This window comes from Caloenas nicobarica, chromosome 2 (assembly GCF_036013445.1).
Source record: "Caloenas nicobarica isolate bCalNic1 chromosome 2, bCalNic1.hap1, whole genome shotgun sequence".
NCBI lineage: Eukaryota > Metazoa > Chordata > Aves > Columbiformes > Columbidae > Caloenas > Caloenas nicobarica.
This window is the reverse complement of record NC_088246.1, coordinates 114,828,680-114,844,615: the sequence shown is the minus strand read 5'-3', so window position 1 is coordinate 114,844,615 and position 15,936 is coordinate 114,828,680. Positions and strand designations below refer to the sequence as shown.

General features: G+C 39.0%; 1 protein-coding gene across 2 annotated transcripts; it reads left to right on the top strand.

Annotated features, from left to right (window-relative positions):
* The first annotated feature begins 3,110 nt into the window (after positions 1-3,110).
* CLUL1 (clusterin like 1) lies at positions 3,111-14,628 on the top strand. Of its 2 annotated transcripts, none has more exons than XM_065629911.1 (7): positions 3,111-3,213; positions 4,505-4,653; positions 7,191-7,358; positions 9,228-9,672; positions 10,955-11,092; positions 13,140-13,354; positions 14,461-14,628. In XM_065629911.1, exons 1-7 carry the CDS (start codon positions 3,111-3,113, stop codon positions 14,626-14,628), a joined length of 1,386 nt encoding a protein of 461 aa, XP_065485983.1. The 2 variants fall into 2 exon arrangements, with proteins under 2 accessions (XP_065485983.1, XP_065485982.1); XM_065629910.1 differs by having other exon boundaries at positions 9,228-9,678.
* The last annotated feature ends 1,308 nt before the right edge of the window (positions 14,629-15,936 follow it).

Below are 15,936 nucleotides of genomic sequence, written 5' to 3'. Positions count from 1 at the left end.
CTGTTGAACATGGCAGCTGAGATAAAAATTGGAGCTCTCCACAATAGGTCACTGCAAATCAGATTTGGAATGTTAAAAGAGAGTGGATATTTGATATGAAACTTGATGGCTTAATTGGTGAGATTTTTGTTTAAATAAATTCAAAATGGAAAGGAGAGAGGGAAAGATTTCCAGAGTGAGCAGGGCTGATAACTGCCTTCCAAGAAAAGTGTTGGGCTCCTAAGTGCACTAAGGTTAAATTTAAGCCCCAGATTAACTTTAACGGGCATACTAGTTCTGGACAATTTTGTCCTCAGGTTCCCTAGACCTCCTCTTTCAGCCATTAGATATATATGAAATAACATGATAGCGAAGAACTAGGATACGATGTTTTTGTAAAAACAAATAGATATATAAAATAATGCCTATTCCCATGTGGTTACATAGTGGTTATAACAAAATGTGAGGAATAACATCTAAGACAATGCAACACACTTTGCAATGTTCAAAATTAACTGCATTGAGCAAAGGAGCCTGACACCCAGCAGGACTCCATGTCTCAGCATTAGCTTCAGTACAGATTTCCCTCAGGGACTGATTCTACAAGAGTGCAAGAGTGCGTTTGACCAGGGACCCACAGAGACCCTCAGATGATGAGCAATTCTGAAAATAAGTGGTGGGATCTGTGCAGGAGGCAAAGATAAATGTCAAAAATGAGGGGGCAAACCCTTACAGCAGAAGACTAAAGTCTTTGCTAGGATTAACTATGTGTGTAGGCTGATGACACACATTTCACAAGTGTCTGTAATAGATTGTCTTCCCCTGTGCAAATGTATTTTCCATTTACTTTCTCCTGAGCCAAGCATGAGGCCCAGAGATAGAGACAGCCCCTTCTACTTCAGTCCAAGCCCCAGGGTTGTGTAGCAGACAGTCTGGCCAGGGCATTGCAAAGTCTGCAAGGATGCTCACTTGGTATCAACACAAAAGAGAACTTGAAAGGTTTTGTGTAGCAATGAGTCTTGGTCAAGGAGTTAGCAGCATTTCAGAGAGCCAGCAATTCATACATATGTTAGAGAAGCTCTAAGGCAGTCTATTGCCTAACGTATATTGAAACAAAATACATATTCCCCTCTCATCCATCACTTTCAGAAAATAAGAGTGGAGCGATCTTAAATTTTTAACTCAAATTAAGGACTTGCAGTTCCCATTAGAGCTAATACGTTCTCCACTTTTCCTGACGATATGTTTAAAAATAAAACCCTCAAATCTCTTGCCTAAGCAGCATTGATCATGCTAGATCTTAACCATCAATCATCAATTGGCTTTTATTAACTATAATGTAAACAAATGAGATGTTTTAAAACTGTCGTTACAGACCATGAGCTACAGACATCTACTTTCCCCATCTCCTCTTTGACCTCAGGGAGTATTATTGCTGAATATCACAAGGTAGGATATGACTTGCTAAAAATATTTGTCCATATTTTATATCAAGTATCTGTTAGTATTCAAATATCTCATTTGAAAGTATCCAACACTTCATGCAGGTCAGATCCCAGACATATTTCGCACACATGGATTAACTGAAGAAAATCATTAAGAGGGCAAACCTCCAAAACATGAGCAAGTATAATGATGTACAAAATGCCAATTTTTTTCTTATTTATTCTTATTTCAGACTTCACTCATATGCCAGCCTGCATCTGGATTTCTGAATTTTTTCAATTTCTATATCTTCAGAAGGTATGCAGAGAAGGCTACTACATAATCCAGTGGTTTTTATAGCAAAGATTAAATGTTGGAAGCTATTTTTAGCAAACTAATTGTAACAATTTCACTAAGAACATAAGCCGCAGATGTCTCCTAAGGCAAAATGCAGGATGATAGAAGAGCTCGTAAAATGAAAGGCTACTGACTACCAAAAAATAGCAGATCCAAATTACATGAAATTATGCAATTCTGCCCAACGCTCCCTCTAGTGGCTTCACCCACAGAAATGAGCGTCAAGTCCCATACACACAAAATCCTCCAGCCTAATGACAAAACGTCCCCTTAATAGGATTAAGTACCTTCTCATCAGATAAGTAGAACATGGCAAAATCCCTGACACTCCCGGCAATTAGATCAGAACACAGCCCGACCCATTCCTGACGCAGGGAGCAATTTTGCAGAGGAGGTGTTTCAGTATTAATGGTAAATATGTTGGGGTTTTTTTTTACTTTTCCTTGGTAACGGGTTTGTATTTCTTTGCAAAGTTAATTGATCTTTCACTAGAAATGTAAAGGTACAATATGCAAGTAACTATAGAAGTAAATACAGGCTATAAATAAATCCAGGCTCTTAATTTACATACGCAGCTGATAACTGCACCTCCAACGAGGCTATGCTGGCTAACAAGAAGGCACTTAAATACTGTGTTCACTTAATCAGATGAGAACTACAAAGTGCAGTTGCGTGGTTTCTAAAAAATCAGCTTTTCTCTTCTGAGTGCTCTTGGGAGGGAAATAAAGCAAATGGCTTTTTTTTTTTTCTCTTATTTTGTAGGAACTTCTTTCAAATGCCGATGTGCTTGTTTACAAAACTGATCAAATTGCCAATTTATTGGAACACTTATTATTGTGCCTGCTGTATTAAGTACAACCCTGAATGACAATGAAAGGAATTGCATGTTTGGAGACAAGAACGGGAAGAACATTCTAGAAATCTCCCTTTTAAAATTTGGCAATAATGTTTAGCATGGATGCATTTATAATATGAACTAAGAACATAGTAGGAGATCAGTAGCTAGTGTGCTTCACAAGGTAGAAAGGACAGACAGAGCTGTATAAGTTTCCAGTTTTATATATATATGTATATATATATATGTCCTGATTCTGTTACACCACTGTGCAAACTCAGTGGAATTAATTTAGTTAGTCTGAACAGATAATTGCAAATGAGGTCAGGCTTCTTACTCATGTGTTTTCATTAATAGTAGCATTTCAGTGCATATTAAAGATCTCAGGAACCATAGTTAAAATCAAAACTAATAAGACTTGTATAGTACTTAGTAAATATTACACCTAGGCATCTGAGCACCATGAAGATGCTTACATTTAACTGCACCATCTTGCTTCTTTAACAGAAAGAACATGAAGTCCTCTTGGTTATTTATAATGTACGTGCTATGGCTGAAGGGTCATCAGTGTGCACCGACAAGGCAGGAGGAAATGAATCTCCGGGAAAACCTGAAGCGTACGTATGTTTTTGCTACCAGGGGTGTGCTAGAAGCTCCTGGGCCCAGGTCTCCAGTCTCCTGGTGCATTTTGACTTCCACACTCACTGGTGTCAAGAGGATTTTCTTTCATGTATGGAGCTAAGAAACCATCATATAGCTGACTACATGCAGCCACACACACACAGTGAGAAGATAAGAACAACCGAGATGAGAAAGTAAAGGGATTAGCAGATAAGTATCCCCTTGCAAAAAAAGTATTTACAGCATTTTTATAGGTTCTTTGGTCCCTCATAGATCATTAGAATATAAACTGAATCCAAAATTCGGTCTAACAGATTTTGAATTATTTTATTTGTTTAAATAATCTTTGAAAATGTTTATTCTACAAGTATATGCTTTGCTGGAAAAGATGGTTATTACAAATAATTGAAATAAAATTACTTAATTTAGAAAAAAAATAGCTATTCTGCAGATGCTCACCTTTAAGCATGGTTTTATTTTGTGGATAGGAATCCCAAGAGGATCAGCCATGAAATATTCCTTTGCGTCAGTCTATATGAATAATATTGCTGTAAGAACAACAACAACAAAGTTTGGGGAGTGGAAGAAAGATGTAAAGGAAGACTGACTTGTGTTTTTGGCAGTCTCAGAGTGATGTGTTCTTTACTTTGTATAGTTCCAGTGATATTCAGGTTATTTCTGCAAAGGCAACAAATACAGATAAAGGATAGGTAATCATGCAGAGCTTCGAGGTGCAACGTGTGGGCCAGCCTGGGCTGTCACCAAAACTCTATGGTCATTACTTCACAGCAAGTCTAGAAAATGTATTTTTATGAAAGCGGATTGAAGGCACCTGTAATCCTCATTTTCAAGACGTAAAGGGAAGCTGTCACAGCCTAGTTTCAGATCAAAGACAAATATACAGGTTATGTCATTAGAAAAAATATAAATAATCCTTGGAGATATCAAAAACTCAGGATGAAGTCCCAAGCAACCTGCTCTAGTTGACCCTGCTTTGAGCAGGAGGCTTGGACTCAACTATTCAGAGATTCAGCGACCAGAAGTAGGATAGCCAGGTATACAGCTTGAGTTCCACACAGCTGATCACGAGCAAAGGCTGTGGGCCAGATTCTTATCTGATGGAAATTATCTTGGTTCTGTATTACTCAGTCTTCACTGGCTCAAGAATTTGGCTTTGCAACCATAAGAAAACATAGAGCTGTTTCATTCTCCCTCATCATCAGTGCATGACAATTTCTGCTAGTGTTAAAGTCTGATTAAGTCACTGTATAATTTGGCTTTTTTTAGTATTATCTGAAGTTGGAGAGAAGTATGTAGATGAAGAGGTAAAGAAAGCTTTGATTGGTATTAAGCAGATGAAAATTATGATGGAAAAAAACGAAGATAAGCACATAGATCTGATGAAAACCTTGAAGAAGAGCAGTGAAGAAAAACAGGTAATTGAAGTGCATCTGTTGTTCTTTTCTCGTCTGTGTTTTTGTTAAGTTGTGGATATTTTAAATCAAAGATGAGACAGATTGTACATGTATTTAGCCTCCTTCATGGAAGTGGTATGGCATGCCATTGTGCTTAGCCCAATCAGTAACCCAGAAGGGATCCCTTGGTGTCTTCCCTTTTCTGGGAAGAATGTAAACCACATGGTATGTACACTCTGAGCAGCATGTCTCTTTAGGTGGTCACATAGCAAAGCCAGGACCGATAGCAAATCTTTGCTTCTGCTCCTTTCTCTCACTAGTGGAAGAAAACTCTCATGGAACTTCTATCCATGTTCTCGCTGCCTGTCTCCCAGAAGCTGGAGCTGGTCCAACAGACATCCTTTCTTAGCGTATGAGGAACCTGGATGTTCACATTTCAGAAGAATTTAAAACATTAGTTTATATTTGCCGATTTCTTAAGAAAGAGCTTGCCTGCTGGCAGGGCCCTGGCAGATTGAGGCTTCACTCCTGATGGAAGCTTTCAGACTGCGCTGGAATGAGGAAGGGCACTGCCTGCCTCGCTGGTGCTTCTTCCAGATTGCGTGGTTCTTTCAAAAGCTAGAGGTGAAAAGTTTCCATCTTTCCTTAGAAATACAGCTTTCTAACCAAGTGACATCTTGTTAATTTTTCCCTGTGGCTGAATGCCTAAGCTCTTTCTAAAATGAAAATAAAAGAGAGAGAACTGGAGAAAATACAGCTGAGTTACCACAAGTTAGCAAGTTACCTTCTCTCAGCCCATTCTACTTGTAAGGTAAAACATGTCATCTGACACCACCTTCCTTGAGATTTGGGTTCTTACATTTTATTCTGCAATTGGGAGGTAACCAGCAGCAGCCTCGGCACAGTCAAGCTGATGGTGGCCATCATGTAGAAATACAGAAGTTCTTTCTGCAGTAAAAGGAGACATTAAATGCTGTATGCGGACTCAAACATTATTCTGGAGAGACAACCTGAGTTTTTTAACATCCAGAAGTCAGAGCTGCTGCAACAGCAATGTGTTGAATAAAGTATGGCGCTTACTGCTCATTTCTCAAAATCTCCTGCTTCACTGAATTCAGACCAAGGCAACTGCAAGTAACTTTCTAAAGGTGTTTCATGCAGGAGGTCCAGCATCTTTGCCTCACGTGTCTTTTTACACCTCAGGACACAAGATATTTGCCAGCTTGTTTTGCCAACTCCAGACCTTCAGAAAAATATCAAAACCACAAATTATAACGTGGCCTAGAGAAAGTACAGTGGATCAGGAGAATTTCCAGTGTCCTAGCACAATGCCTAGACTCAGAGCCATGTGCTCAGATCATCCTGCGAAACAGACATTACTGTATATTTTTTAAAAAATACAAAGATCCTAACTATTGCTCTTGGTGAACTTGAAAGAAAATTCTTTCTTGGCCCAACGTCTGGTAGTTAGTTTAAACTATTCATATTAGCAAGCCAAAAAATTACCTGACAGCTTTCTAACATTTTTAGGAACACCAGTACCCTCCCATTCTCTATGCTGTTTTTAGTTCTTACTGGATGATTTCATTTACACAGAACTCGCATCCACAGCAAGAGTTCATTAAATAGTGAATAAATATATTAGAAAGATCAGAAAATAATTAGACTATGAATACCACAGTTACTGTCTCTACTAAGCACATTCTGACAGAAGTTTTCTGTGAGCCTCTTCCCTATTAAAACGCTGCCAGAAAGGAATAAAAGTGACCACTTAAAAAGGTTTCTGTCATACAACAACCTGGAACATTGTTTGGAAACCTAAACTATTAAAATGTCTTGTACTTGCAGAAAGAAATCCATGACGTGCAATCTATCTGTCTTTCCACTGCCAAACCTATTCTAAAACGCTGCTTCTGATCTGCTCGGCTTTGTGCTCTACCTGATGAAGAATGATGCAGTAAATAGAAGCAGCATTGTAAAATGCGTCTTATTTCCCTTCAGTATAAAAGGAATGCCTCACACTTCCAGAAAAGCAGGCTTTTGATTAGTACAATGCCAAATGGGAAATGCTACAGTTTTACATATTTCTGCATAAGAATTTATGTATGGCAAGGACTGAGCCTCATGAAATATCAGTCCCTTAAAGAACAGAGCAAAGCAACAAAAAGGGCTATTTGTGGAACAGATGAATACTGCAGATACAATACAGAGAAAAAATATCTGAGTTGAGCACATGACCCTGGGAGAGGTTAAAGGTCTCTTGCACAGAAAGACGTGTGATTTTTTTCATAACCTCCAAGATTCAGGTAGACTTTAGAGATCTGTCTGGTTTCATAGGCTGTGCCTATGAAAAAAAAAAAACAACCTCTATAGGGAAAAGTTCTTCAATTTTCAGTTCCCTCCATATGTGACTGCAGCCAAGAAGAAACCTATCCTAATGGTTAGAGATTAGCAAAAAAATGAACCGTAGATACCCCAAATGAGCGATCAACACTGGTATAAGCATTTCGTATATTAATCTGAAAATTTCCCTCAACTGAATCTTTTTTCTTACTTAGCAAGCCTTCCGACTTATGGACGAAGTAAAGGAAAGATTGGAAGAAGAAGAAAGACAATGTCAAGTATCCTTGAAAAATTTATGGGATGAATGTGAATCTTGTTTAGAAAGCACCTGCATGAGATTTTATACAACTTGCAAACATGGTTTGTCAACATTTAGAAGAAAGGTAGGAAGAAATTTTGTATCTGGGAAATACTCCTGAATTCACCTAACAGTTTTAGAGACAGCACATCTTATTTTCTGAATACCAGCTCTGCCAGTTATTTCAGGTTACTAAAATTAATTTGATTCAGAGGGTGTGGAAATGTGCAGTTACATGGCAGAGATTACATGCAGTTAGATTCATTGAATGCTGAGCCAAAATGAGTTGCACCCTGGCGTGACTCCATCAAAATTGATTATTCTCCTGACTCCAGTGGAATCACTCCAGATACACAGTGTTTTCTCTCACAGTAGAACTTGCATTAAGATGCTCAATAACAGTTTGTGAAAAATACCACATAGATTCTTATGGTCCATTTGAAAGTAGGAGAGTTAAAAGTGTAGATATAGTCAGTAAAATTCCATGGGGAAAAAAAAAATCACCTACTTATGCAACATCATTCTTTCCTATGCTTATTTTGATCTATTCTTTAAGTAACAAAATAGCTTTAAAATGCTTAACTGTTTAACAGAAGGGACTGTCAGCAGATTCCCTAATTCTACCAGAAAGAAAATATGCTTTCCTGGCTGATACATTATTATTACAAGATTTAACAAAATTGTAATAACATTTTTTATTTGGGCATATGCTTTAAATACAGCTTAACAACCAAAACTGCCCAATTACTGCTACTGAAATTCTAGCCAGATTACCTAGCTTTCACATCCTCAGGCACTGAAAAATATGATCACTTTAAAATGAAACATGGTGTGTGTCAGAAATTACAAGCTTTAGAGCAAAGGTGTTTAACATTTGTGCATATTCTTAAAATTATTCAGGTGAAAATGTGGAAGATATTAAGACTATAGGCTTTTGAATTTGGACTATTGGATATCTCAAATGCATCTCTTGGACTTTGAGAAGTCTGTGGATGTCAGGTTGAAATTATGGCAGTAAAAGTTATATACTGCACTGACACTATTTCTAGCCCTCTTGGTAACATCCTCAGTGAGATATATGTTTTTTTTGAAGCATTTGAGGTGAGAAACATGTTGTGACTTGAATCTTTTTTAAAAAAGGGGACAAAGACGATAGCTGTGGCCTGTGGCACCCAGGCAGCAGGGGCAATACTGGCTTCGGCTGTCCCTGCAGTGCCATTCACAACGCATCTTTCTTCTGAGCTGCGCTATCAATTAGATCAAGCAGCTGACCTGAATTTAAAAAAAATATGTATATGTATGTGGGTGTGTTTGGCAGGATGCTTCTTGACCCTTACCAGTTTTCTACGCCATGAAGTGTGGCTCCATAAAACATTGCATTTGCTCAGACGAAAGTAGAGCACTAAAGCACAGAGCAGGGAACCAATTGGTGAGACCCAGGGACTGGGAACTCCGCAAAGCAAAGCCAGCACTCGATCTCTTCCACCATCAAACCATGGACGTGGAGCCACTGCTTCAGTGATTGCAATGGGTTTTGGTTTGCACAAGGACATAAGGACTTGGCCATTGGTGAGAGAGGGCAGGTCACGGAGAGAACAGTTGCCTCCTGTTCTCTATGCTGCACATAAGTACCACAGAAATGTTTCCAAGATAAAGTTCAAATTGTTGGAAGAAACCCAAACATCTATACTAGCTTTGAGCCTCCACAGATTGAAGGCCAACTGGCAACGCTTTTACTCCAGATCTCATTTGGAGCTAATAATTTAGATTGGATGTACTTTCACTCTTTAGACTCTAGTGTCTTAAATTACTTTGGACAATATGCCGTGATTGCAGTTATTAAGAGTGCATTGTTTCTATGGGTATTTGAAAGAAAAAAATTAGAGCTACTTTCCTGAGAGATGAAAAGCTGATAACTCATCAGGCAGCTGATTTATCTCTTCCTTATACACAGGTTGAAGATTTTTTGAGGAAAATACCTCCACTCATTTTTACTTTTCATGAGGATCAAGGAAAAGACATCCACTTTAACGAAAAGCCTGAGAAAGAGGATACCCAGCTAGTAAAAATGGAAGATTTATTTAGCCAACTATTATCTGACATGGGCTCAATATTTGACAGAAGTTTCATTTTTTTCAAGCAGATGCAAAAAGAATTTGACCAGTCTTTTCAGGCTTATTTCATGTCTGATCTGGACTTGAATGAATCTCCCAGCATGCCAGCTTTACCTGAGGACACCACCAGAAACAACGGCTCACAGAAAGGCTGGGGTATACCTGGCTTTTTACAGATAATATTTGATTTCAGTAAGACGGTGTTTGAAGGTGTCAGTGAGGTGATTACTGAAGTATTTGACGAATATAGAGATAATAGAAGAGATGTGCCAGAACAAACCAAAGGCAAGTGTTAGAAAATAAAAATCGACTGTGCTGTCAATGACATCAAACCCCTTGGGATTGCTAAACTATGGTCAATGATCCAGTTTGCGGTATGTTAGTGTGAGATTTGGTACAAAAGATCTAGAGGCTTTTTTGGTTATACAGGCATGGGTCAAGGATAAATTTATTGGTTAAATTAAAAGGTTCAAATCACCTAGAAATCTCAAAGAAATGTCACAGGGGGACTTAAAGGTCCTACACAGCCTGATTTTCAGGGCAATCCTCAAAGCATTCACAGGAGTTCCTCAGCAGCTCTTGAATTCATGAAAGATGCAGGTTTTCACCAGGCTGGCTGACAGGTCTGATCTCAGCATTTGTCAGGATATGATTAGTTTCATTTCATATTGATGTGTCACCAATTCTGAAAAATTAGGGTAATTCTGTGAGATGTCCAGGCATATCCCTGCCCTTGCCCAATGACATTAAGCTCAAACAGACAGCTGCAAGGCCTGTTCCAGGCTTCTGCAGCAATGCAGGGTGCCAATCAAACACAAACCAGCCACTTGGTTTTCCAGTGATCAGAAAAATTCTGGCCATAATGGTGGTTTCAGGTGATAAATCTCAACGGAGGGGAAAAAACATGGTCAGCTTTCAGAATACAAGTAAGTCCTATCCTTCCTATCTTACTAGTGCAAATAGAAAATAAGCATAATACAAACACGCTGGTGCCTATCCGTAAGGTCACCACACTAAGCACATGCCATATACTTCGACTGGCACATGCCATAACCATTATATGGTCATCAAGAAATATAAAGTTAAGTGATTCTACAACAGCATTCTTAAATTTTTCCTGTATCATGACCCGCATTACCCCAGAAATAAGCTTTGGTACTGTGCTCTCATCTAGCTGTACATGATTACAAAACATCTTGCCTTTTAAGAGTTAAAAAGATCTTGCCAGAACTCGCATGTTGTAGAAATAATGTGTAATAACATTAGCAATTGTTTGGCTATTAGTGGGGAATATGCTACTATGCCTTTATAAGGGAATATACTACAGTGGCATGAATTCCTTGAAAGAAAATATGATTTGTATCTTCTCCTGACTTCTACTTTTCAATGTTTCATTCCCTTTTTTAATTTTTTGGGGGGGCAGGCAGGGAGTGGGGGGTAGGGGGAAGGGATTTATGCCAGATATTTTAGATTTAGAGCAAGAAATTATATTATAACACACAAGAGTATGTAACAAACTTATACTTATCAAGACCCTAAGTCTAAAAATACTGTGACTTCATTCTAGATCCTGACCGAAGTGGCATGTTCTCAAAAATTGTGTCAGAGCGCCGGAGGCCTCTGTGCAGGGAGCTTCGGGAGAACTCCTCTGGATGCCCACAGTTTCACGTGAGATGTCAAAAATGTCAAGACAACCTTTTGCATGGTAAATAGCTATTTTCCAATTCTTTTCTGTATGCATTGATCACTGGTTTGTAGACTTCGAGGCTGTCATTTTCTACTGCGCTGTTTCCATAGCTTTGGAATTAACATTCAGTCACTGAGGTTTTATTATAACTACAGATACAAACACTATTCCTCGTTCCAGCTGACATCAGTTACCTTTCCCCACTGTCTCCACAGAGTGTCAGTATAACTCAGTTGTTAACATACCGCTGGAGGTCCAAAGAGAAGTTCTACACACTCTAACAAAAATACCTATATATTTTGTCAGAGTTGCCATCCAAAAGAGTAGCAAGAGGCCAGGCAGTAATCGGCCTTGCCTGGGTGCAGAAGTGTTGAGCAGAAAGCGAGAAGCTCAAACTTGCTTCTCCTGCAGACAGACAGACGTAACATCAGGTAGCATTCAGCTCCTCACTGAGAAAGCAAGTGCTGAAGAGCCTGTAATTATTCTTTCTCGAACCATGTCAGCAAACAGGGCTAGTGTGAAGGACAAAAAGGGGACTGAGTGCCTGTCAGTATGTAAGGGGATGGCAAAGCTCTGGCATGCACTCTCCACGGGCACCTGGAAAAAAATCAGACTGTGTCACCTAGAACTGCTCTCAGGACTCCTGCTGCAGCATAATACACCTGTATTTCCAGAATTACTTAGGTATTAACATCCACAGAATATGCTTAAACCCAAATGTCTTCAGAATATCTTCAGTGCAGCAAATATTAATGATTCAATGATATGTTTTGAAAAGAATATCAGACTACTTCTATCTCACTAAAAATACCTTTTTGTACCAGTCTGTATCTGTGGTTACTGTACTATCACCTTAAGGGTGTCCCTTAACAGTCCTATTTAACAGAGAATAAATTGAATTTGTCCATGGTTGTCATGGTTTGACCCCAGCTGGCAACTAAGCACCACGCAGCCACTCGCTTATTCTCCCCCAGTGGGATAGGGGAGAGAATCAGAAGAGTAAGTGGGAGAAAACTCGCTGTTTGAGATGAAGACAGTTTTTATAAATAAAGCAAAAGCTGCACATGCAAGCAAAGCAAAACAAGGAATTCATTCCTTACTTTCCACTGGCAGGCGGGTGTTCAGCCATCTCCAGGAAAGCCGGGCTCCATCACGTGTAGCCGTGACTTGGGAAGACAAATGCCATCACTCTAAACAGCCCTCCCTTCCTTCTTCTTCCTCCATCTTTACATGCTAAGCATGACACCATATGGTGTGGAATATCCCTTTGGAATATCCCTCCCAGCTTCTTGTGCACCCCCAGCCTGCTCACTGGTGGGGTGGGGTGAGAAGGAGAAAAGTGTGAGAACTGCTGAGCAATAATGAAAACACTCCTGTATTATCAACACTGTTTTCAGCACAAATCCAAAACATAGCCCCACACTAGCTACTGTGGAGAAAATTAACTCTATCCCAGCCAAAACCAGCACAATGGTAATTTTTGTATAGGAATAATATAATATTCTGGTTTCAAGTCCATATTTTAGTAAAGAAAAAAACAGCAATCTTTGGTTCTGAATTCATGGCAGATGATACTAGTCACATATTAATGTCTAGATATTGTTAGATAAATATTAGGCCTTAACACTCAACAGGTATCCTAACATACATTACAGGCTTTCTTGCAATAACCTATATGCTTGGGATGGATTGATAACACAATATGAAAAATAAGATAATAAGGAGATCAAGAAGTTGCTGTATGCACAAACTACCAGTTCTTATTTAGCATATCACAAAATCTACCACCATTATATATGATATAAACCTTAAAGTACTTGGCAGGTCATCGTAATATCACATACAGGATAATTAATCCATTTAGTCATTTTCAGCCTAAACTAAATCTACCAAAATAAGTCACCAAGAATTACTGGTAGGGTTTTTTTAGCATTGTTTAAACACCAACCCAAAACATGCCCCCTTGCTAGACTTCTTTACAGTTTTCCATACTTCAGATAGAAAAGATGAAGTATAAGACATATTACTTTCCTATAAGCTTCATGCTGGCTGTCTTTTCTAACAGATTGCCCAAATGTTCCCGAACTGCACATAAAGTTTGATGAAGCCTTTAAGCTGGTTAATCTCTCGGGGGAGCAGTATGAGCAGATTCTCCAGGTGGTTCAGCGTCACACAGAAGACACTTCCTACTTGTTGAACAAAATGAAAGAACGATTTGGGTGGGTGTCTGAGTTATCCAATACGACCATCGGACCAGAAAACATTTTCAATATAGTTAAGGTAAGGGGTTTTTACTGAAGGGAACTATTGCACAGTGCTGTCTTCAACCTACGTTTTGCTCATACTTATGCTCTTGGGGATTGCAGATGTTTGTACACGTGTAATGTTTGGTTTTTACAACACGAAGTTCCTACTCATCTTGAATTTGTGTATGCTTGATAATCCGTCAATGAGCTGAAACTCCAGAGATTAGAAACTATTTTCCTCTAAATCCTTTTAGTCTGATGGATGGCTGACAGGCTAACCTGAGTCACTGACTGATAAGAGTAAATTGTCACTGGCAGCTTTGACTGGCCTCAGATTCCCTTCCCAGATAAATTTCACTGTACCAGTCAGTAACACACCCTTATTAGATCGCTGAATATATAGCTATATGTCTACGTCTGTACCTATATATCCTAGAGCTCAAAGAAGGCAAATGTTATGCAGGTTATTGCAGTGGAAGCTGCATATCTTTAACGGCATCTGTCAATATTGCAATAAGTACATAATAATGAACTGTATCTCACACACAAAGAGATATCCGAGGTAAATTCAATCCATTTTCCTGGGCAAGGGACAAATCCTGTTCTCCCTTACAACCCAGAAATCCAAGGTACCACTATCACTACAAAAATTTATGCAAAATGATTGTGCAATCCACCAAAAAGCACAAAATTGGGAGCAAGGGGACAGGCAATATTTCAGAACCCTTTCCCAACTGAGTCTGCTCTTAGTTCTACAGAACTACGTCTGGCTTAGAAAAACACATAGGAAAGAATAACTTCAATCTCACAAGCTGTGTCTCAAAATTAGTGGGACGACTCACACACAAGTTTTCATTAGGAGATCGGAAGCTCTTTATAGATGTAGTTCGTGGTGTAAATATTAACAATACGGTCTTGCAGTGCCATGTCAGCTCTTCCCACCACCTACAATAAACTTTGGCATAAATTCAGACACCCACTACTTTTTCAGAAGAAAGTAATTCAAAGAAAGTAGCCAAGTTTAAAATATTCTTCTATTTATTTTTTCCTTATTAAAGGCATTAGGCACAGTAGGTATAAACAAAACCGAAAGTAAGCAGTAGTTTGCAGTGTCTAAAGTACTGTTTTGTTCTCTCCTAGGTGCTACCTGGGGATCCCTCTGGTAAAAATGAAACCGTGGTAGAAGTGAATATTCTGACTTCACCTACTTTCACCATTAAAGTTCCTCCCAACTTAGACCCAAAGAGTGCTGAATTCATTGAATACATAGCTCGGAAAGCACTGCAACTATATAAGCAGAATTTTTAAGTAGTAAGTTCATTTTTTCTCCTTTCATAGAGAATGCAATTTTTTATAAGAGGTGTTTACATTGCAATAAATTTTAGTTGGAACAGGATTCCATCATGGTATATTCAAGACTGTCTCTTCAGAAATGACACATTGATTGAGAGACAAACACAAGCATTATGGAAAACAAACACAAAGGCTCAATGTTCTACCCTGCAAAACACAGATATGATGATATTAAAAGACCTATTTAACTGTGAAACTCTCAATCTTTAAGTAACATCTGGGATGAGGTAATGTGATGATAAATATTTATTCAGAAAAGAATTGCCTCACAACCACAGTCTAGAGCCTTGGCATCAAAACCCATGTCTTTGTGTTCATTAATCACGAATGAACCAGAATTACCACTATACAATATTTTTTTTATTTTAGGTGGTGTTTAAGAGGATGGTCCTTATTATTTTTTATGATAAAGCAGTACAAAGTTAGAATCAGCAGCAGGACTTGAAAGTGCTGTTTTACCATAACATTTTCCCATTAGCGGCTCTCTGCTCACATAAAGTGTCAACAGAGCCTGCAGTCTGACATGCACTAAAAGATCTTTCTCATGGACTTGTAACCATTTTCGTAGAAGGGCTCACAGAGGTCTCTCCTGAGGCTTAAGAAATTCCCAGATGGAAAGAGAAGAACCAGGCCAAGAGGCAGGGGAAAACAATGCTTCATATTCTCCAACCCCATGGGGTTGGTTTCAGGTGGCCTCCGACTCCCATAGTTGGTTCCCCCAGGGGTCAGAGCCACAAGAGATGTGAGACCTACGGGCGAATCACTGCAGTGTCCTCTCAATCTTTGAGGGCGCAGTAGATTTGGACATGGCTCCTCTTTAGGCCATGGGTGTCCGATATCCTCATCTCAGCAAATAAAGTATGACCTGAATGCACGAAGAAGTCTCAGAAGGCACGTAAAAAGGATTCAACATTAACAAAGAAGATGAAGAAAATGTCAGCATTTTATATTTGAATCACAGAATCATAGGATCATTTCAGATCATCAAGTCCAACCATAACCTAACTCTAGCACTAAACCATGTCCCTAAGAACCTTGTCTAAACGCCTTTTAAACACCTCCAGGGATGGTGACTCCACCACTTCCCTGGGCAGCCTGTTCCAATGCCTGACTCTGGTTATTCTTTGGAGGTCAGATTCAATATTTAAACACATGAAAGAAATTACTTTCATCAGAGAGGCTGAGGTGGACTGCAGAATTTACTCAGAATATATTAATATAAGCCTCAACGGGAACTTTGCTTAGGTAATATTGGTGAAATTA